Source organism: Lissotriton vulgaris, chromosome 8 (genome assembly GCF_964263255.1).
Source record: "Lissotriton vulgaris chromosome 8, aLisVul1.2, whole genome shotgun sequence".
NCBI classification, from domain to species: domain Eukaryota; kingdom Metazoa; phylum Chordata; class Amphibia; order Caudata; family Salamandridae; genus Lissotriton; species Lissotriton vulgaris.
The window spans coordinates 380743461-380766353 of NC_141696.1; the positions used below are offsets into that span (position 1 = coordinate 380743461).

The window sequence follows — 22893 nt, forward strand, 5'->3', positions numbered from 1 at the left end:
CTCGCCCAAAATTTTACGCTAGACGCACTGTTTCTGACCGAAACATGGCTGACCCCTAACAGTGACTTCGACATGGTCAATGCAGCCCCACCCGGTTACCAAATCTGCTGCTTGAACAGACCGTTCGGAAGAGGTGGCGGGCTAGCCATACTCTACAAAGACCATCTCAATTGTAGGATCGAATGTGGCACTGTCAAAGACTGTGAAAACTGCAATTTCACCTTCCAGATCTCCCCAACTATCTTACTATCGGGACTTTTAGTGTACCGACCGCCAGGCTCGCTAGGAGAATTTTCCAGCACCCTGATGGATCACATTCTACTAAAAACAATCTCAGCCTCCAACTTCCTCCTCCTAGGGGACCTTAACCTGCACTTCCTAGACCCTGCGGATAATACCGCAGCTAACCTACTAGCAGATCTCATATCAGCCGACCTCCACCTCTTGAACTCAAAAGCCACCCATGAGAAAGGACAGCTTTTAGACCCGATCTTCACTAATATCAGGAACCTCAAAACCCAAGATCCCACCCCCCTCCCATGGACAGACCATTTGCTGGTCCCTATGCACTGGTCTCTCCAGACCACCCCAGCACTCAAACAGAAAATCAGGATACGAGCCAGACGGTGGCACAAGCTAATACCAGAGGAATGGGAAGCGAAGTTACGGGAATCCGTTGGCCCTCTCTCCAGGGACCCTAACACAGCTGACAGAGAATTTAACGGCTGGCTCACCCACCCCCTTTAACTCGACGCCATCTTAGTGGTCGTCCGAGGACTTGTGTGAGGTGTCTAGAAGGTAGCGTGGACCCCCCTCCCACCCCACACTGTTCACCACAGCCGCCGTCGCGGATGTCCTGGCCCCGGGAAATTCCTAGGAGGGGCATCGAGCCGCCTCCTCCCCTGGGAGGGGCCTATGACCGCCTTCCCTTCGGCGACCCTATACTTAGTGGGTGCCGCCTCCCCTTGTGAGGGGCCAATGGCCGCCTCCCCCCGGGCGCTCCCATCCATAATGGGTGACGCCCCCTCTAGGGATCTTGAAATTACTGCTCACCGATCATGACCTTACCGCCCGACCAAAATAAATACGACGTTTTTGGACCTAAAGAAAAGAGCGATAAAAGCGGTTACCTGGACATTATACTATTCATCCCCTTCTTTACACATGCTACACATTCCATTAGACTGTGATACTCTGCTCGCTGGATGAGAAAATTGTTCAGAAGCAAATTACTTTATTGCAGTTCAAACATCTGACATCTTTATTACACACTAAAAAACTCTGAAAAGGAAATTATTAATGCAACTCCACTTTAATGCATTACTAAACGTTGCCATAAGGGGCTGGTGGGTGGGTCAAAATTGCTCCTTGTTCCGTCTAGGGCTCACGTGCAACGAGAGGGTGCAGCTTCCAAGCACAGGAACAAGAGGATGCTTCTCTGGATTGTTGCTCCTTTTATTCCTCTTCGGGAGGGCGTGTACCCTCCTCTGGTACGCCTACGGGGCGTGACCAACGGTGTAGGTGTCTAGGACAACCCCTTCTTGGGCGGGAAAAGGCGCGCCCCGGCTACGCTGCTTCGGGCATACCAGCCGAGACACGCCCCCCGCCCAAAATGGTTTCCCGGGGGGATCCGGGCACCCTGCCATACGTTCGCCTTGTCCCACTAACCAGCACTCTAAAACACGTCAAAAGGATCAACCCCGCTCCATGGTACACACCCTCCCTTAATGCCTTAAGGAAGGAGTGCAAAAAGACAGAACGCACTTGGAGGAAAAACAAGTCGGTGACGGAGAAAGACGCCTATCAATTAGCTATGAAAGCGCACAAACAAGCTCTCCACAACGCGAAAAGTGCCTTCTACGAGGAAAAAATAAAGAATTCCTCCTGCTCAGCCAAGGAGACCTTCTCTATCCTTAAAGAGCTCCTCCATGTCCCGGACCCCCCGCAGAAACCCATGGACCCCAAAGCAGCAGAAGAAAAATGCGTCAATCTGGCCACCTTTTTTGACGAAAAAATTTAAAAAATCCTTGCCTCCCTCCCTGCTACCAATCCCGACACCACAGAGAAAGCTAAGGACTTACCTCCCTCATTATGGAACTCCCCCGTGAAACCCAACACGCCTTATCTAGCGTCGTTCGGCCCAGTCACTGAAGAGGAAGTGGCAGCAACATTTGCATCAACTAAGAGTGGCGCCCCCAGTGACCCAGTTCCCATACGGTTCGTCAAAGACATCACCCGGACCATAGTGCCCCAACTTACTGCCCTCATTAACACCTCGCTAGCCCAAGGAGAAGTCCCGCTAAGCTGGAAGGAGGTAGTCGTAAAAGGGCTTCTCAAGAAACCATCGCTAGTCCCTGCGGATCTATCCAATTACAGACCAATCTCGCTCCTCCCCTGGATAGGTAAGGTCGCCGAGAAGCTAGCGAATAAAAAGCTGTCACACTTCCTAGAAGCAAACCAACTCCTCAAAAACTCACAGACAGGCTTTAGACCAGGTCAGGGCACTGACACCGCTCTCCTCGCAGCAGTAGAGAAGACTAGGGAAATTATCGATACAGGAGGATCAGTGGCAGTGGTCCTCCTAGACCTGAGCGCGGCCTTCAACACGGTCAGCCACCAGGTCCTAACCCAACGTCTAGATAACATCGGAGTGAAAGACAGAGCGCTGAAATGGCTCACGTCCTTTCTCTCCCGACGCTCCTTCCAAGTCTGGGAAGGTGAAAGCCGCTCCCCCTCCATCCCCCTCCGGTGTGGTGTGCCACAGGGCTCATCACTAAGCCCCACGTTGTTTAACGTGTACATGGCCCCACTGGAGGAGCTGGTCTCACCATTCGGAGTCACCATCGTCAGCTATGCTGACGATACTCAGCTGGTGGTAACGCTTTCCCACCCCAAGCTAGAGCCTTCCAATCTCCGTGACTGCCTCTCCAATGTCCATCAATGGATGAGTGACTCAGCCCTAAAATTAAATGGATCAAAAAAGGAGATCCTGCTCCTAGGACACAAAACCATGAACTTTCCCCCTAACATCTGGCCCGCCTGTATGGGTGAACCCCCTACCCCCAAGACGGAGGTTAAGAGTCTGGGAGTGTGGTTGGAGACAGATCTCACCTTCAGAACACAGGCAAGAAAAACGGCCGGCATCTGCTATGGCCTACTCAGATCATGCAGAAAGGTGCTCCCCCTACTCCCATTCCAGTCCCGACTTTTGCTGATCCAAGGCCTAATTTTATCCAGGCTGGACTACAGCAACGCCATTTACCTGGGAGCACCGGAATCCACTCTCCAAACATTGCAAAAAACCCAGAATGCCGCAGCCCGATTACTCACGAATACTCCAGCCAGAACATCAGCCAAACCCGCACTGAGAAAGCTACACTGGCTCCCAATTAGGGAAAGAGTAACTTTTAAGGCCCTTTGCTTGGCCCATAAGGTTCTGCACAACGCAGGCCCCCCAATTCTCAACAACTGGATCACACCCTACAGACCTACGAGAGCGCTTCGGTCAGAACATGGAAACCTTATCATGATTCCCAGGGTGAAGAAGGCCCGCGCAGGCGGCCGCCGCTTCTCAGTCAATACAGCAAAAAAATGGAACGCGCTCCCCCCGAGTCTCAGAGCGGAACCAAACCTCCTACGATTCAGGAAGTCCCTTAAAACCCTACTCTTCCCCTGAGTCGTCAACATCCCCTACTTTCAACCCTTAGGAGCCTGAGGTTTAGCGCTGGGATACTCGCGGGTGACTACGCGCTCTATAAAAACCTAAAATAAATAAATAAATAAATAAATAATCACACCACACACCTTCAACATGCGGCCAGATGGCTGGACTCTGGAGCGAACTGGGAGAAACTGCTATTAACGGGTAGAGTGCCGGCAAAACAGCTACCAGACTCTTTGGTGGAGAATGCAGAGACCTCAAAGGAACTTCTTTATATAGACTGACAAACCGCCCTCACCCAGTTTTCTCAAACTCTTCTGCAACGGGCCCCAAGCCACAGGAAACTTGGGGTATGATGTTAAAACCGATTAGGCAGTTAATGGACAACATGTCCTCTGAGGTGTGGCAGGAGGGTTGGTGAGCTCACCTTGGTACTTACACGCTGGAGAGACATTAATCTCCTTTGAGGAGCCTCACCAAGAATTCACACTAAACCCTGGCCATTTCTTGTACCATGCTGGCCTGGCTGAAATAGCCAAAGTTACCTGGCCAACTTACCCTGCAGCACCCACCTCCTCACAAACGCTAGGTGTCCTACTAACCTGTGGTTCAGGATGCCACCTAATAGCATTGCTATGCAGGGCTATGCATACGGATTCAGCTTGGACACAGTCCGGGGCTTGCATAGCATGGGACTTGGACTTAGACACCCTGTTGGATGAAGGGTACTGGGCACAGGTAAGCAAACTAACACACTCATTCTTGTGTAATGCCTGCTTTAAGCTGGTACACTACAAATTCCTTCATTGGATTTGTTGGACTTGGCCCTTCTGGCAGGTTCACCCCTGACCTTTTTGCCTGTTAGTGTTACATAATTATAGTGATTTCTGGTCTTTGCACACTTGAGCACTGTGGCGCAGTGTAAAATGCGTGTGCTCTCTGAGTGCGTGTTTGAGATTGGCCTGCCCTCCCATAGGAATGCATGGGGAATATGTGTGTCCATGGTAATTCCTGATGCGTGGGGAGTGCAAGGTTGAGTTTGGTATGTGCAAACTCGTGAGATTGAATGCTGCGCGATGATGTGTGCGGCGTTCATGTGTCTAGTGTGGAAGTGCCACTTCTAGAAGTTGGCCTGTCTGTGCATTGAATGTGCTGGCTTGTGATTGGCTGGAGCTGGCTGGTGTGCTAGGCTCCTGGAGTCTGGGTGGGTCTGCCCCGGTGGTGAATGGGGAGATCTGCATGTTGATGGCAGGGAGGGGCTGCACCTGGGTCCTGAATAGGGTTGGGCTTTCCCCACACAATGCTGGTGCGTCTAATGACCCTAGCCTGGCCAGTGAATAGTGAGAGGGGCTAAGCCCATCAGAGTGCTCCCAAACCAGCAGCGTCTGGGTTTTCCCCCACCCTACACCCTAGAGAGAAAGGGATTTTCTGTATAAAATGAGGCTGTGACCTCATCTTCAAGTTCTTGTTTTTCTGACTAGAATCTACCAGGGGCATGCTGCTGCTGGGGCCCAGGGGAAGGCTTGCCTCCCTGGGCCCTGCCCAGCCCCTGGATTGCTGGAAGACTTCTCTCTGGGACCCTTCTGCCTTTCCTGGGGGACCTGGAGGACTTTTCTTTGTTGGGAGCTGCTGTGCTCCACCTTCTTGGCCCCAGGATTTCTTCTGCTACTTTGGGTACCCTGTCAGTGCTTTATTTAAGATTCCCCTACAGAGCGTGTGTTTATGGGGCACCAAGGAGCCTTATTTGGCTCTGGGGAAAAGAGCTCCTGTTTCTACTTAGCAGCGCGGAGCTGCGATCATTTGCACGGGGATCCCGAAGCTGGGATTCCCCCGCTGTGGCTAACCTCCATGCGGGTGCCACCCCGCTTATATTTATTTGAATTCCCCAGGAGCCCATCCTGCTTTATGTTCATAATATCCCGAGGGAGCCTACCCCTCATTTGCCGCCCCGATGGCCGCCGCCGTCCGCGGCCCGCCTGGTTGTGGGTGGGGCCGCAGGACGGAAGCGGAAATGACGCCGCGGCCGGGCCGAAGATGGCGTGTGGTCAGTGCTGGGCTCCTGTGAGCTAAAGGGAGCCCCGATGGACGACGCGGGAAGACAGCAGCCGCACCGGATGACGAGGAGTCCCCCGAGAAGCCTGGTGAGTGGTGAAGGGCTGGAGGGGAACTCCGTTAGGCCAAGTGGTGGCTGTGCCAGTGTAGGCACAGAGTCAGAGCGGCCCGGGTGCTCAGTGGTCCGCTTCAACGATTGGGCATCTCTCTCTTTAAGGGGCCTCATGGAGGTCCCGGGGGCCCATGTTACTCCCCGCATTTTTCACCCGCAGTGCTCCCCGAGCCTACAAGGCTCCAGCGATGGCCCGTATTTGTTTAAAAGTCCTGTGATGGGGCTTGGGGGCATTTATTTCTTTAAGTAAGGAGTCAGTGGGCTCCTGGGGGCAAGACTCCATTACAAAGCCCCGTGGCTCTGAGGGCCCAAGTCATTTTTAGAGCCCCGTGTGGCTCTAATGCCCCTCAGCTGTTCAGAGCCGAGCCCCGTGTGGCTCTAATGCCCCTCAGCTGTTCAGAGCCTAGAGGGCTCCAAATCCTGAGGTGCAGTTTTCTTTCAATGGGTCAGTGAGGGCCCAGGCTGCAGTTTTGATCCTACAGCTGCCCAGCAAGTAGTGGGCAGCTGCACAGTTTAGGTATTCCTTCCTAGGGACTTGATGCTTGGACTCAGGAGTGAGTCGCACTCCTTCGCCCCTACCTTGGCCTTCCCCAGCTGCGCAGCACTTAGTGCCAGCTGCAGCGTTTAGGCCCCTTGCTATTATCCCCAGCTGCCCAGCAAGTAGTGGGCAGCTGCTACGTTTAGGTTCTGGAGCAGTGGTGCAACCTGGACTTTGATGTGAGTTGTGCGCTAAATGTGATTTATGTGATATTATGATTTATGCGCTAATGCTTTGGGCGTTAGGAAATGTACTGGGTGTAGTATGTTTTGCGCACCCTGTGTTCTGACACCTCTGAATGTATTTTTTATGCTTCATGTGTAGAGTTTCTGTCCTATACCCCTAAATGTATTTTTATGCTTAGGTGGTTGTTTTTCCTAGTATAGTGATGCTAGTGAGTTCATGGTTCCCTGCGTGATATTTTCCTAAGGTGGTTAGGGTTGCGTAGGTGGCACTTACCTTTTACCAGTGGTTACTGATTGTGCGTTACATTTGCTATGTCTACAAAGTGTTATTTCTACCAAGTGCTAGTTCTAAAAGTGCTGATTCCTGACATTGTTCCATGTGGTCATGTCCCATGTACATAAACCCCTGTGAATTCTGCCTTTGACTCTGGCACATTGTAAAGAGTGTGTTTACTATCTAATGTGCTTTGTAATACAAAGGCTATTTTTATATAACCTTGTGTGGAGTTCCTTTTGTGGGGGGCCTGGGATGTTGTTGCTGGGGGGGCGTGCGCAAATGCTTTACAAATTGCCTCAGAGATAAGCCTGACTGCTCGTGCCAAGCTACCAAGAGGGTGCGCAGGGGTTATCTTGGCGGGTGACTTCCTTCCCCTGACTTAGAAAGGTGGTTTCTGCCTGGCTTTGGCGCAAGCCTTAGCCAAACAGAAATTCCCATTTCTAACAGGACTTACCTCACTCCTAAGGATATGTGGCATATGACCCCGACTCGCACTGATAATTGCCCTTGCTTTGGAGCCAGTGGTGCAGACTTTCTACACTTAGCATGGCAATGCAGTCCGGTTCAAGACTTTTGGACACAGGTGGTCACTGACATGACAAGAACCACAAACTTGAATATAGTAATTTACCATCAGTGTTGTCTCCTACGCAACGTCAAACGGCCAAAAGGTAGGAAGATGCAATATACATTTTTACAACTAGTGTTAGTATTAGCCAGATGTAGGGTCGCTATCACCTGGATGGGACAAACGGCATCTGAGATTTCACACTGGCATAAAGATGTACTGCAGTGGTCTCTGGTGGAGGAGACCCATGTGAAACTCAAGAGAAGAGATGATAAGGTGACTGATGACCTGTCAGACTGAAGAGACTTGTTTGACACACTCCTACTAGACCTGGAATCGGATATATCCTTGATGGATAGCAACAGAGCTCACGGCAATGGGGCTGGGGTGCACTGGCAGAGCTCCTGTTTCAGTTGAGCTGAGGAGGTAGTAGGTAGCATTGATTCAGTGTGAGCGTGACTGTGTCCTGTGGGGTACTGTGTGCTCAATTTACTGGGAATTGTATGTTTTAATGCTATAATTGAACTATGTGCACTTTGTCTTCCACCTTGCTGTATTGTTGCACAAAACTGAAAAATAAAGTTTTTAAAAAAAAGTCTAATTTGGATTTGCGACCATAAAATGCTTTTTTAAATGAACTAATGCCATTTTACAAATCAGTAGACTTTTAATGACCCCCTAACATAGGATTGTGACCCCATACCGATTCGGTATTTGTAAGGGGCATGTTATTGGCTTCCCTTCTGTTAGAACCGGGGGTCTCTAGTTGGCACAGGTAAGTACCTTAGACCAAGTAGGGACCCTTGCTTCTAGTCAGGGTGAAGGAATAACCCTCTGAGATAACCCCCGCTCACCCTCAAGGTAGCATGGCGCGAGCAGTCTAGGCTAAACAGAGGCAACGTGGATAATATTTGCACTTAGCACAACAATAATCCCCAATCCACCACAAACTGAGACCACACAGGTAAGTATATTTTATAAAAATATATAACTTTATCTAGTTTCAGCATATAAAAGAAGCAGTTGCATGATAATCACTTCTGTAGACAACTTAGCCTTTTATCTTAAAGGTTGCACTTAATTCTTAATGGTTCTTGTAAATAGGCAGCAAAACAAAACAGTCTCCAGTCCCTTAAATCAGGTATTAAAAATAATGCCCCTGATTTCTGAATGATGCGCTCTCAAAACGAGCAGTCCAAACAATGCCAGCGTTTAAAAGATATGCCAGTGTTATTGGGTTGACAATGCTCTCCAAATGAGCAAAGAAACAATGCCAGCGTTATGAAGATATGCCCCAATGGTCCCCTGGCTTCAGGGACCCCAAGCGCTCCTAGCGCGTCTCACCCGGTATCCTGAGGGAGGGGGGACTTCTTTCCCCGTGCTCGCGGTGACGCGGGTCCCCCAGGGGCACCTCGCGGGGGAAGGCTCAGTGTTGCTCCCGCCCGGCCGGTCTCCGGACGCTCTCCGCCCGCTCTGGATCCTTCAAAGAGCAGCGGGGAGCAGAGACGGCAGGCCAGGGGCTGGAGCACATGCGGAGATCCCTCGGCGAGGTCAGGTCACTTCTTCCCGGGCCCGGCGGTGATCGCGCTGATTCCTCGGCTTCTTCGGCTGCCTCAGCGAAGGCAGCCAATCCCCTCGCGGCTCCTCAGGCGAGCCTCCACAGCACCCGGGAGTCAGCCAATGGCAGTGCGGCTCCCGGGACAGGCAACGATGACGCTCCGCTCCCTAGGCCAATCACGGCCCAGCACTGCTGATGACGCTGCGCCGCACGGGCCAATCCCGTCGCGGCGTTAGTGAGGGGGCTCGGCTCCCTCCACCAATGGGAGCGCGGCGGCTTCGTTCCTTGCCGAGGCAGCTCCTGGACCTCCAAGCAAGTTACGGGGGGGTTCCTGGCCCCGGGCCGCAATGGTGATTTGGCGGCAAAGGGGTTTTCAAGAGCGCTGGTCACGATTAGACCCCCCTCTCGACCTCCCCACCACATTGGAGCGGGTTTCACGAGGGGAGGCGCCACAAGCCTCCAACCCTCACTGGAAATGTGCCGATGAGCACACCGATCCCTTCCTCACGCTCCGCAGTCGAGTGCCACGCGCCTCGGGTCACAACAGCACGATTTTGCAGCTGTTTTCTGGCAAAGCTTTAGGAACCTTTAGCCCTGGGTTCCCAACAGGAGGCCAGCTCTTCTCAGGCCCTTGGAGATTCAGTAAAGACACAGCACACAGCAAAGTCTTGGTAGGTTCAAGCAGGCAGGGTCACAGCACTCAGCAAAGTCCCTGTCTCCTCTTCAGCTTTCAGTGGCCACAGCAGAACAGGTCAGCCCTTAGAGCACACAGCAAGGCAATCTTCCTTTAGTTCTTCAGCTGTCCTTCCTCCAGCAGAGGTTCCTTCTTGCTTGTAGAATTTTAGAATCTAATCTTCTGTAGTAAGGGGTCCTTCCCTTATACCCCTGAACGCCTTTGAAGTTCTTTGTGCAAGGGGGTCCTTGGCTCTGGAATGTTTCTGGTGTTCTTCTTCCTGACAGCTTCAGGGCCAGGGGTGACAGTGGGCCGGCAGGGGAGTTAGCCAGCACGGTGGTCAGGCAGGCACAGCCCAGCACTATCAGGCGCTTCTCTCTCCCCTTCCCCGGGCAACAGATGTCGCCTTTCACCCCTGGGCTGACTCCAACCCCCTCCGGGGCCCTGCAGCTCCTGTCACGCAGGCATTCCACACACACAGGCCCAAGCACACAGAAAGGTTTAAACAAAAGAACAGCCACTTTCTAACAGTGCTATTCTCAACCCCAGGATCCAAAAACAACCTTCACTAAAAGATGTGTCATTTAATTCTGAGTTCAGGGATATCTTTCATTGATGTTCCATCTTGTTCCTATAGGGAGATAGGCTGGGGTCCAATGGGACCAGCCTCCCCATGTTACCCTAGGGAGCCTTACAGCCCTACAGCAGTGAGCACACAAAGTGGCTGCTGCTCTCCACCAGTGCATGTTACCTGCACTAGTACATGCTCTCCCCTATCCATACACTGCACCCTGCCCAGGGGGGTACCTGGAGCCTTCCATAGGGGTGGCTGATGTGCACAGACAGGGGAGGGTTAAGCCCAGCCAGTGGGGACACTGGCCAGGCAGACATGGCAGTCCACTGACTGCACCCAGGCCCTGCGCTGGCAGGCCTGAGACACCATTTTAGAGCTACTCATGTGGGTGGCGCAATCTGCGCCGCAGGCCCACTAGTAGCATCTGTCATCACCAGCCCTGGCACACACAGTGCACTTTACTAGGGACTTCATGGTGATACAGATATGCCAATCAGGTATACCCAATCAATATGACAATTTACAGAGGGAGCACTTACCCTCTGACACTGTTCAGCAGTGGCAGAGGGTCCAAAGCATCTAAACCAGCAAAAACGAAATCCAGCACAGCATCAAAAATACATGAGTCAGAGGCAAAAAGATGGGGGAATAACCACGCCAAGGATGTCAGGTCTAACACGTGTCCCCTCCAGCTGAAAGTGGGGAGAACTACCCAACCTCTTGGGAGTCCTCAGCACTAAGGCGGAAGAATCTGGACAGACCGTCAGCATTGGCGTGTTCTGTACCAGGGCGGTGCTCCACCGTGAAGTCCATCCCCTGTAGGGAAATGGACCACCTCAACAGTTTTGGATTCTCGCCCCTCATATGCATTAACCATCTGAGGGGCCTGTGGTCGGTCTGAACACGGAAGTGAGTCCCAAACAGGTAGGGCCTCAGCTTCTTCAGAGCCCAGACCACAGCGAAAGCTTCCCTTTCGATTGCACTCCATCTCTGTTCCCTGGGGAGTAGCCTCCTACTAATGAAAGCCACTGGTTGGTCTTCGCCCTCCTCATTGATCTGTGAGAGTACTGCTCCCACGCCTTGCTCTGAAGCGTCAGTTTGCACAATGAACTCACTTGAAAAGTCAGGTGCCTTAAGCACCGGTGCTGTGCACATGGCAGTTTTGAGGGTGTCAAAAGCAGCTTGACAGGCCTCAGTCCAATTCACTTTCCTGGGCTGATTTCTAGATGTCAGCTCTGTCAAAGGGGCTACAATGGTGCCATAACCTTTGACAAACCGTCTGTAATACCCGGTGAGACCTAAAAAGGCTCTCACCTCAGTCTGGGTCTTGGGGGGTTCCCAAGCCAGAATGGTCTCAATCTTCGCCTGTAGGGGCGCCACCTGGCCGCTCCCCACCTGGTGTCCCAAGTACACCACAGATCCCTGCCCTATCTGGCACTTACTGGCCTTGATAGTGAGGCCTGCCTTCTGCAGGGCCTTCAACACTGCGCAGAGGTGTTGCAAGTGTTCCTCCCAAGTGGAGCTGAACACAGCAATGTCGTCCAGGTATGCTGCGCTGAATTCCTCTAGCCCTGCTAATACCTGGTTGACCAGTCTCTGGAATGTGGCTGGGGCATTTTTCATCCCAAAGGGCATGACACGAAACTGGAAGTGCCCCTCCGGTGTTGAAAATGCTGATCTTTCCTTGGCCCCCTCAGTTAAGGCAATCTGCCAGTAACCTGAAGTCAAATCAAAAGTGCTCAGGTACCGGGCAGCTCCCAACCGATCCACCAGCTCATCAGCTCTGGGGATGGGGTGCGCGTCAGTCTTGGTGACCGCATTGAGCCCGCGGTAGTCCACACAGAAACGGAGTTCTGGGGGGCCACCAGGTGTAGCAGCTTTCTTAGGCACTAAGACTACTGGGCTAGCCCAGGGGCTGCTGGAGGGCTCAATAACCCCTAGCGCTAACATCTTAGAAACCTCTTCTTTGATGCTAGCCCTGACCTTGTCAGCCACTCTGTAAAACTTCTGTTTCACAGGCAGGTTGTCACCGGTGTCCACATCGTGGACGCACCACTTGGTGACACCTGGGGTCAGGGAGAACAGGGGGGCGAACTGACCCAAGACCTGGCGACAGTCCTTCTGCTGCTCTGGGGTCAGGGTGGGTGAGAGTATCACACCATCCACTGACCCATCCTGCTCCTTGACTGCCAGGAGGTCAGGGAGAGGATCACTATCCTCCTCCCCTCCAGCATCTGTAGCCATGAGCATAGTCACTTCAGTCCTCTCAAAGTGGGGTTTGAGGCGGTTCACATGTAGCACTCTCAGGGGTTGCCTGGGAGTCTTCAGGTTAACCAAATAGGTAACCTCGCTCTTGCGCTCCACCACCTCGTATGGCCCAGACCACTTGTCACGGAGCGCACAAGGCTCCACAGGCGCCATCACCCACACTTTCTGTCCAGGTTGGAACTCCACTAGAGAGGTGTTCTGGTCATACCACCTCTTCATTTCCTCCTGGCTAGCCTCCAGGTTCTCTTGCGCGAGCTTCCTGAAGCGCTTGGTCTGGTTGCGAATGGCCAGCACATAACTGAACACATCCTGAGGGGTTTTCCCACGGGATTTCTCCCACCCCTCCTTCACCAGAGTAAGAGGCCCTCTGACAGGGTGGCCATACAGCAACTCAAAGGGACTGAACCCTAAGGATTTCTGAGGCACCTCCCTGTAGGCAAACAACAGGCATGGCAACAAGACATCCCATTTCCGCCTCATGGGCTCTTCCAGCCCCATGATCATGCCCTTCAAGGTGCGGTTGAATCTCTCAACCAAACCATTTCCTTGGGGGTGGTAAGGAGTGGTGAATTTGTATGTCACCCCACACTCCGCCCACAGGGACTTCATGTACCTAGAAATGAAGTTTGTCCCCCTGTCTGAGACCACCTCCCTGGGAAATCCCACCCGGGAAAAGATCCCCATCAGGGCACGGCCCACCACTGGGGCTGTGACCGTCCTGAGCGGGATGGCTTCCGGGTACCGAGTGGCATGGTCCACCAAGACCAGGATAAACCTGTTGCCTAGGGCTGTCTTGGGGTCCAGGGGCCCCACGATGTCAATGCCCACCCGCTCAAAAGGGGTGCTCACCACGGGAAAGGGTTGGAGGGGTGCCACGCACTTCCCTCCACTCTTGCCACTGGCCTGACAAGTCTGACAAGACTTACAAAAGGCAGCGACGTGCTTCTTCATCTGGGGCCAGTAGAAATGGGTGACAAGCCTGTGATAGGTCTTGTCTTGCCCCAGATGTCCTGCGAGAGGCACGTCATGAGCCAGACCCAGTAGGAAGTTCCTGAAGCGCTCGGGCACTACCAGCACTCGTGCTGCACCGGGCTCAGCGAACTTAGGCTCACTATAAAGTAAGTCATCCTCCCAGTAGATCAAATGCTCCTTGGACCCCAGGCCTGCGGCCTGGTCGGCAGCCTGCTGCCGCACACCAACGAGAGAAGGGCACTCCTTCTGAGCCTGGCAGAATTCCTCCCTGGAGGGACCACCTTCCTGCTGCCACTGGGACAGCTCAGGCAATTCCCCTAGTTCGGCCACCTGCTCCCCTGTAGGTTCCAGGGCATCCCCCTCTGGGTCTGCCTCCTCCTGGACCGTGGGAACAGTGGGGGACGGTTTCCCGCGCCCTCTACCCCTTCTTCTCTTGGTAGGTTCCTGGGCCTTTGTTCCAGGCTCCAGCTCTGCGAGACCGCCCTCTCTGGCTGTCATGGCCCGGGTGGACACACAGATCCACGCAGGCAAACCCAACATCTCCAAGTGAGTCCTGTGCTCTACATCTTTCCATGGAGAGCTCTCCAGGTCATTACCTAATAGACAATCTACAGGCAAGGCATCACTTACAACAACTTCCAATGTACCGGAGACTCCTCCCCACTCAAATGGAACACGTGCCAACTTGCAGTAGCGCACTGAACTGTCAGCTGCCACCACAGGACGGAGTACATTGGGAATGATCTGCTCTTCAGACACCCATTGACACCTGACAGATGTCACACTGGCCCCTGTGTCTCTCAGAGCTTCTATCTCTTTTCCATTGATGGTCACCTTCTGCCCATATTTCTTAGTGTTTAAGGGCAGCAAGGCCTCCTGGGCCATCTCTTGGTCTCCTAAAGAGACAAGGGTCATCACTGCTAACCCCTCCTCCCCACTAGGAATCAAATCCCCTCCCAAAGCTACACTGGCCAACGCCGGTGCTGGAGCACCAGAGGGTGCTGGAGGTTTCTTTGGACATTTGGGGGCAATGTGCCCCACCTCCCCACATGTAAAGCAGGTAGGCGGGGGCCTGTTGTCCTGCTTGCCCTTCCGGGGCCAGGACTTCTTAGACTTGGGGGGTTGAGACACCTTCTCCTGGGAACCAGTTTGGGGCCCTTTAGAAGACTCCTTTTGATTACCCGTGTCCCCCCCACTCTTCTGCTGGGGACCCTGTCCACCCTTGGCTGGGGTACTTACCACCCCCTTGTGGACCCTGGTGCTAGTCCACCGGTCCGCCTCTTTAGCAAGCTCACTGGGATCAGTTAACTTGCTATCCAAAAGATGCTGGCGCAGCTCTGGGGCACATAAACTACTCAAGTGCTCCCTACTAATCAAGTGACACAACCCCACATAATCAGTAACCTTGCTGCCCTTCATCCAACCTTCCAGTGCACGCGTGTACATACTCACACACTCCACCCAAGTACTTGAATCAAGCTTCTTGAAGTTCCTAAACTTCAGGCGGTACTGTTCAGCAGTGAGCCCATACCTGAGGCACAAAGCCTCCTTCATGGCGGAGTAGGATAAAGCATCCTCTGCGTCTAAGGGTGCCAAAACATCCCTCCCAGAGGCCTCAAAATGCTTCCACAATCCTGCTCCCCAATTCTTCTCAGGCACTTCATTCATCTTTAAGGCAAGTTCATACGCTCTGAACCACGCATAAATATCCTCACCCCGCTGATAATTCTGTACCAGATCCTTTGGTATGTATACCTTACCCGCCTGTACTGGTTGTGCGCTGCCACCATTAGAACTGGACACCCTCTCTTTATACTTGATGGCCAACTCCTTCATGCTCCTCTCATGAGCCAATTGGAGCTTTTTCTCCTCCAAAGCGAGAGCATGCCTTCTCTCCTGCGCCGCTCTCTCCTGCGCCTCTCTCTCAACTTCCAGGCGCAGTTTCTTCTCATCGGCGTCCGCTCTGAGTTTCAAAAGCTCAATCTCATGGGCCCTAGCTCTCTGATTATCCTCCAGCTCCTCTGGAGAAATAACCCTACTGGAATGGTTGCTGCCAGCCTTAGATGCTGACCGCGCTGGCAAATCACTGAGCAAAACAACATTCTCCTGTGTGCCGTCCACTTCAGTAGCTTCTTCTGAGACAACATGTTTGGCCTCCCACCAGGCCCTCAGAGCTTTCTGTAGCTGTTCCTTGTTTGCGCTGCCCTTCACTGGGCATCCAAGCTGTTTGCAGAATTGCTTCAGGAGCTCCTTTCTGTAGTTGTACAACTCCTGAATTGCGAAATCCACTTCCAATTCTACTCTCACGCTTGCCGCATTCTCAGTCATGATGCTTCCTAACCTTTTCACCAAAAAGGTTTCACCAAAAAGAAAAAATCTTGCGCAACCTGTGCTTGCTAAACTAGACTAGTGATGTACAAGGAATCACTGCAGGTCAAGTGCAATTATTAGTTCAAAATCCGCACCGCTGTCCAACAATGTTAGAACCGGGGGTCTCTAGTTGGCACAGGTAAGTACCTTAGACCAAGTAGGGACCCTTGCTTCTAGTCAGGGTGAAGGAATAACCCTCTGAGATAACCCCCGCTCACCCTCAAGGTAGCATGGCGCGAGCAGTCTAGGCTAAACAGAGGCAACGTGGATAATATTTGAACTTAGCACAACAATAATCCCCAATCCACCACAAACTGAGACCACACAGGTAAGTATATTTTATAAAAATATATAACTTTATCTAGTTTCAGCATATAAAAGAAGCAGTTGCATGATAATCACTTCTGTAGACAACTTAGCCTTTTATCTTAAAGGTTGCACTTAATTCTTAATGGTTCTTGTAAATAGGCAGCAAAACAAAACAGTCTCCAGTCCCTTAAATCAGGTATTAAAAATAATGCCCCTGATTTCTGAATGATGCGCTCTCAAAACGAGCAGTCCAAACAATGCCAGCGTTTAAAAGATATGCCAGTGTTATTGGGTTGACAATGCTCTCCAAATGAGCAAAGAAACAATGCCAGCGTTATGAAGATATGCCCCAATGGTCCCCTGGCTTCAGGGACCCCAAGCGCTCCTAGGGCGTCTCACCCGGTATCCTGAGGGAGGGGGGACTTCTTTCCCCGTGCTCGCGGTGACGCGGGTCCCCCAGGGGCACCTCGCGGGGGAAGGCTCAGTGTTGCTCCCGCCCGGCCGGTCTCCGGACGCTCTCCGCCCGCTCTGGATCCTTCAAAGAGCAGCGGGGAGCAGAGACGGCAGGCCAGGGGCTGGAGCACATGCGGAGATCCCTCGGCGAGGTCAGGTCACTTCTTCCCGGGCCCGGCGGTGATCGCGCTGATTCCTCGGCTTCTTCGGCTGCCTCAGCGAAGGCAGCCAATCCCCTCGCGGCTCCTCAGGCGAGCCTCCACAGCACCCGGGAGTCAGCCAATGGCAGTGCGGCTCCCGGGACAGGCAACGATGACGCTCCGCTCCCTAGGCCAATCACGGCCCAGCACTGCTGATGACGCTGCGCCGCACGGGCCAATCCCGTCGCGGCGTTAGTGAGGGGGCTCGGCTCCCTCCACCAATGGGAGCGCGGCGGCTTCGTTCCTTGCCGAGGCAGCTCCTGGACCTCCAAGCAAGTTACGGGGGGGGTTCCTGGCCCCGGGCCGCGATGGTGATTTGGCGGCAAAGGGGTTTTCAAGGGCGCTGGTCACAATTAGACCCCCCTCTCGACCTCCCCACCACGTTGGAGCGGGTTTCACGAGGGGAGGCGCCACAAGCCTCCAACCCTCACTGGAAATGTGCCGATGAGCACACCGATCCCTTCCTCACGCTCCGCAGTCGAGTGCCACGCGCCTCGGGTCACAACAGCACGATTTTGCAGCTGTTTTCTGGCAAAGCTTTAGGAACCTTTAGCCCTGGGTTCCCAACAGGAGGCCAGCTCTTCTCAGGCCCTTGGAGATTCAGTAAAGACACAGCACACAGCAAAGTCTTGGTAGGTTCAAGCAGGCAGGGTCACAGCACTCAGCAAAGTCCCTTTCTCCTCTTCAGCTTTCAGTGGCCACAGCAGAACAGGTCAGCCCTTAGAGCACACAGCAAGGCAATCTTCCTTTAGTTCTTCAGCTGTCCTTCCTCCAGCAGAGGTTCCTTCTTGCTTGTAGAATTTTAGAATCTAATCTTCTGTAGTAAGGGGTCCTTCCCTTATACCCCTGAACGCCTTTGAAGTTCTTTGTGCAAGGGGGTCCTTGGCTCTGGAATGTTTCTGGTGTTCTTCTTCCTGACAGCTTCAGGGCCAGGGGTGACAGTGGGCCGGCAGGGGAGTTAGCCAGCACGGTGGTCAGGCAGGCACAGCCCAGCACTATCAGGCGCTTCTCTCTCCCCTTCCCCGGGCAACAGATGTCGCCTTTCACCCCTGGGCTGACTCCAACCCCCTCCGGGGCCCTGCAGCTCCTGTCACGCAGGCATTCCACACACACAGGCCCAAGCACACAGAAAGGTTTAAACAAAAGAACAGCCACTTTCTAACAGTGCTATTCTCAACCCCAGGATCCAAAAACAACCTTCACTAAAAGATGTGTCATTTAATTTTGAGTTCAGGGATATCTTTCATTGATGTTCCATCTTGTTCCTATAGGGAGATAGGCTGGGGTCCAATGGGACCAGCCTCCCCATGTTACCCTAGGGAGCCTTACAGCCCTACAGCAGTGAGCACACAAAGTGGCTGCTGCTCTCCACCAGTGCATGTTACCTGCACTAGTACATGCTCTCCCCTATCCATACACTGCACCCTGCCCAGGGGGGTACCTGGAGCCTTCCATAGGGGTGGCTGATGTGCACAGACAGGGGAGGGTTAAGCCCAGCCAGTGGGGACACTGGCCAGGCAGACATGGCAGTCCACTGACTGCACCCAGGCCCTGCGCTGGCAGGCCTGAGACACCATTTTAGAGCTACTCATGTGGGTGGCGCAATCTGCGCCGCAGGCCCACTAGTAGCATCTGTCATCACCAGCCCTGGCACACACAGTGCACTTTACTAGGGACTTCATGGTGATACAGATATGCCAATCAGGTATACCCAATCAATATGACAATTTACAGAGGGAGCACTTACCCTCTGACACTGTTCAGCAGTGGCAGAGGGTCCAAAGCATCTAAACCAGCAAAAACGAAATCCAGCACAGCATCAAAAATACATGAGTCAGAGGCAAAAAGATGGGGGAATAACCACGCCAAGGATGTCAGGTCTAACACCTTCCAAATATCGAGCCTTCATGGAAGGTATTGAATGTTTTGCAATAGAAATCCACATCAAAGCACTCAAAAGTTGCCGACCTGGAGTGGTAATTGTATTGTGAATGTAAAAAAAGGCTGTAGGAGAGAAGCCAACTTTCAAACTTCAAAAAGAAAGTTAACTTTTTTTTAACACAGATCAGTTGCCGTTAATGCAGACTGCCTTTTAAAAATATGTTCATTATATTGAAACAATGATCACAGACAAAGTGATCTGCTGGTCAATGGAGACCACTATCTATGTTATAGCCTCCAGTCCGAACTAGTCGCAATTTGTGTCTGACCTTATTAATATTCTTGAGGTAAATTGTATTATGACCCACTCCGAAGCAGACCTATAAGTCGCTGGTTAGCTTATACAATTCTTTATTGCTGCCATTCTTCTAATTGAGCAATTTTTAAAAATATTTTCAAAACATTTATTCTTTAGAAGCAAAAGGTTACATATATTTTAAATAACAAATAACAGTGTTCACCTGTTTACCTTCTATGTGTAACATGTTCGAAAATAAATTAATAAACAGACATGACACAATTTTGAAGTAATTAATACTACATCGATCAATACATTCTAATTAAAAAAAGGTGTACTATATTCAGAAACTCGTAGCCTATAATAAAATCTCAAGACATTAAACAACACTTACTAAATATGAGATTAACAAAATATTCAACAAACATATATGGGGCAGGGAAGACTAACGCTCAACATAAACGTGAAAATAACACTCCGAAAACCTAAATGTCTTACAAATTGTACAATTCTAGATAGTTTTTCCAGATAAGAGCAAGTTCTCTTGACCTGTCAATGTTAAAGCTAACTTTTCCCGAGCTCTGGTTTTTGAGAGCTTGGGATGGACAATGGCCTTAATATGGACAAGATCTTCCCCTCAGACACAAGTTAATACATTTACATAACCCTTGCAGATGATGATAATGGGAATAATGTAAGGAGATGGCATTGGAAAGCAGGGCAGCTATGAATTATGATGAGGCCACCTCGAGAGCATCACATTTAGGAGTTACTGAGGGGCAATTGGCGGCTAAGGGGAAGTCTATCTTGTAAGAGATTTATCATGTTAAAGCAACGGTTAAAGAGTTTTTTCCACAAATTGTTATGACAGTTAAACATAATAGGCTATTTTAACAATTTGAAAATATTCTGATGCATAATATCACTGGTTCCTTTCAAATTTACCTGAAAGAAAAAATCCAGGACAGCTGTTTGGTTGCAGGGTGAATATGAGGTTTCCATTGCAACTCCCTCTTGAGCACATTCTGCTTGCTCTTGTAGAAAAAGCACTTCATAGATGTACTGGTGAATTTTCTCATTGGTCATATTGATGCACAACTGAAAGAATAACATACGATTAACAAGAATCCACAAAAATATGTCTTTTTAACATCTTTATTGTAGCAGTCATCATAATGTCAGCTTATCACTGACCATCGAAGTGGAAATTGCAGCATAATTTACTACAGCACAGAAAAACTATGAGCAATTCAGGAAATACAAACTTTACTGTAAAACAGACACAAGCATGCCTCATGATTATTTTCCAGTCTCTGAAAATAGGAAAAAGGTGGTTTTCATCACCATTAATGTGTATGTGAAATCTGTATTTCCTCTTGGAGGTGAGTATTTTTTTCAAGCTCATCAGTCAAGCCCATGTGCTGAATGACAAGAAAAATCAAACCAGAAGCTAAAGTTCAAGTTGGTGGTGCAAGTGGGAAGCTTGTAGCCTTAGATTTTTACTGACGGATGTTTAAATGTTTAAATGAGCCAGTGAACTTGTGCGGCCTCACATCCAATTCAAAATCACACTGATTCACCTTAGATACAAGTCTGTCCTTCAAGAACATATTGTCAAACCAACGAAGACAATATGGTACCAGCTCTCCCTACTGAGTATTGCGGAACCATTCCTCCTTGAAACCAACTTGAAAATTACCACTGAAGCCTTAATACCCCACTCCCGGACCAATGCAAGACCTTGTTCTACAGTCTCTTCTGCTCTACACTGATCCCATTGAAAATCATCTAAAATGCCACATCACTTCATCAAAGACTTAAGGAGGGTCAGCCATATCTATCCTACACTGACAGAACTGCACAGGATCCCCCTTCAAGCTCTGAGCTTCTTCATGAACAGCTGTATCATTTACAATGAACCGTAAAGAAGTACCCCTCTAGAATAAGCTGAGAAATAAAGGTATTCCAGGCTAACAATGCCATCACAGAAGCGGGACATCTTAACAACAAAAAAGCAAGGCTTGAAGGCAAGTAGGCTCCACCAATTCTCCCACAAGGTGAAACAGCATCCTGGCCAACATTAAAACTGGCCCCCACCTGTAATTCAGAAAGTATCTAAGGTCCCACATCTTCAGAGAATAATCCATCTTGAAATTATGGAAATGTCCGCCCATGAGTCTACAGACTCACAACAAATGATCCAGAATTATACTATTAGGATCCTGACCTTCTTTGGCACTCCATTGCTCTCTCTCTATGTTTGTGACACCCACATATCAGTAGGAAAGTAGCCCACAGAAAAGGTAGGGTCCCACTTGCAAAAGGCTAGGTCATTTTAAAACCCAACAGACTTCTTTCAGTAGTAGGCACATTAGCAACTCAAATTACTTCACATCACTATCAAAAGGTTATCTGATACAATTCTGAGTGTCAGTTCTTGGTGTAATGCTTTTTCCCTCATCTTCCAAGACACAAGTTGATAATGAGATTGATAATTAGGAAGGGACGCCCTAGTAGGAGTATTTGCAGGGTGCAAACTATACCATAGGTTGGTGGCAATTATTCAATCACCCAAAAACTACCACACCTAATCACTCCTTCTCTTACTCCAGAAATATGACTCATTTTCTTTGGAGAGTGCCTTCTAATAAGTCAATGTACATTGAAAATACATAGGAAGGGAAATTGATGCTGACATTGGATTACTTTCTCAGTTACATCCTCTGCTTTCTTGTCCATCTCTCACCCTATGAAAAGTACTAGAATCATCACCTTTCCCAACCATCAATCACCAGATCCAACGATGTGCTGGATGAGCCAAGAAGTCTAGGGTTGACTTCTGTATGATTAAAGAATGCAGAAAGGAGAATGACTCCTACCAAAAATAAAAACACAATATCGGCTTAGTTCCGCTTCCTTTGTCAGCTCAGTAGCTCTAATATGTCCTTCTGAGAGTTGTGAGATGCTCAATCTGGAGCGTTTGTACTATGTAAATACATTACATTTCCCAGTCAGAAAGGTCCATTCAGTATATCCATTATGAGTTAAAAAATAAATGTATCTAGTTTAACTCATGTCTCTTAATAAAAGAAATATCAAAGATATTTTCTTCAACTTAGGTTCCCTGAGCATACACATCTTGATTGAGGCTAAAGATCATCAGCTGCCACCATCATAGAAGTATGCATTCTTTGAAATAAGTACATGTTACATATGAGGTGAGGCAGCTGTAGGTTGTGATGACAGTCTTTCATACACATTATGTGGTGCTCTCATTATAGGGGACAGCTACTCTTACTCCTCCATGTCATATTTGGTACATTAGTAACCATGTTTCCTGCCTTTTACAGTTAAGCTATAGTGTGTCAATTAGGACAGTTTTATAATTTTCAGTGTTAGCTGCAGCTGCTTGGCCTTTCAGAGTGTGTCAGTCCATTCTGAAATTACAGGGGCTGTAAAGAACAGCTGAAGAGGAAATTATTTTTAAATATTGCAGACATCATTGAGGGTTGCTCAGTGATCTTATGAGACAGCAGAACAAGCATTCAACAATAGTAATGATTCTGGTGTCTAAACAAAGTGAAAAACAGGTGCAAAACATGCAACGCTGAATCAGTATTACCTTGCAGTACTATTCCATTAGAGGTAGTATGAACTAGCAATGGGCTCTATATTCAATATATGGTACAGAGACATAAAAGTGTTTGTCAAGACTCAAACGAACTGATGGTAAGATTCGAAATTAGGTGTCCGGGTCCCATGGTCCAAATCACACCTCCTCCACGTGATAATACTTATTTCATTAGTTGTGAAGTGCTTTATAATGCATGGGAACCTAGAATTATAGTATAAACTCTCACTCTATTTTTTTTATTACATTGGAGCTACAACATCTCTAACCCACTTTCTTTTAGAAAAGGATGTAAGGAGGGCAGAGCCAGACC

The 22893-nt window shown here is 50.2% G+C and overlaps 1 protein-coding gene across 1 annotated transcript in view; it reads right to left on the reverse strand.

The window, feature by feature from the left end:
• The window catches only part of MYO16 (myosin XVI), a 2821299-nt gene that overhangs the window by 1049422 nt on the left and 1748984 nt on the right, over positions 1-22893 (reverse strand). Inside the window, exon 22 of the mRNA XM_086934162.1 lies at positions 19895-20047. Within this exon, the coding sequence (XP_086790288.1) occupies positions 19895-20047 (153 nt within the window). The remainder of the gene's footprint in view (positions 1-19894; positions 20048-22893) is intronic.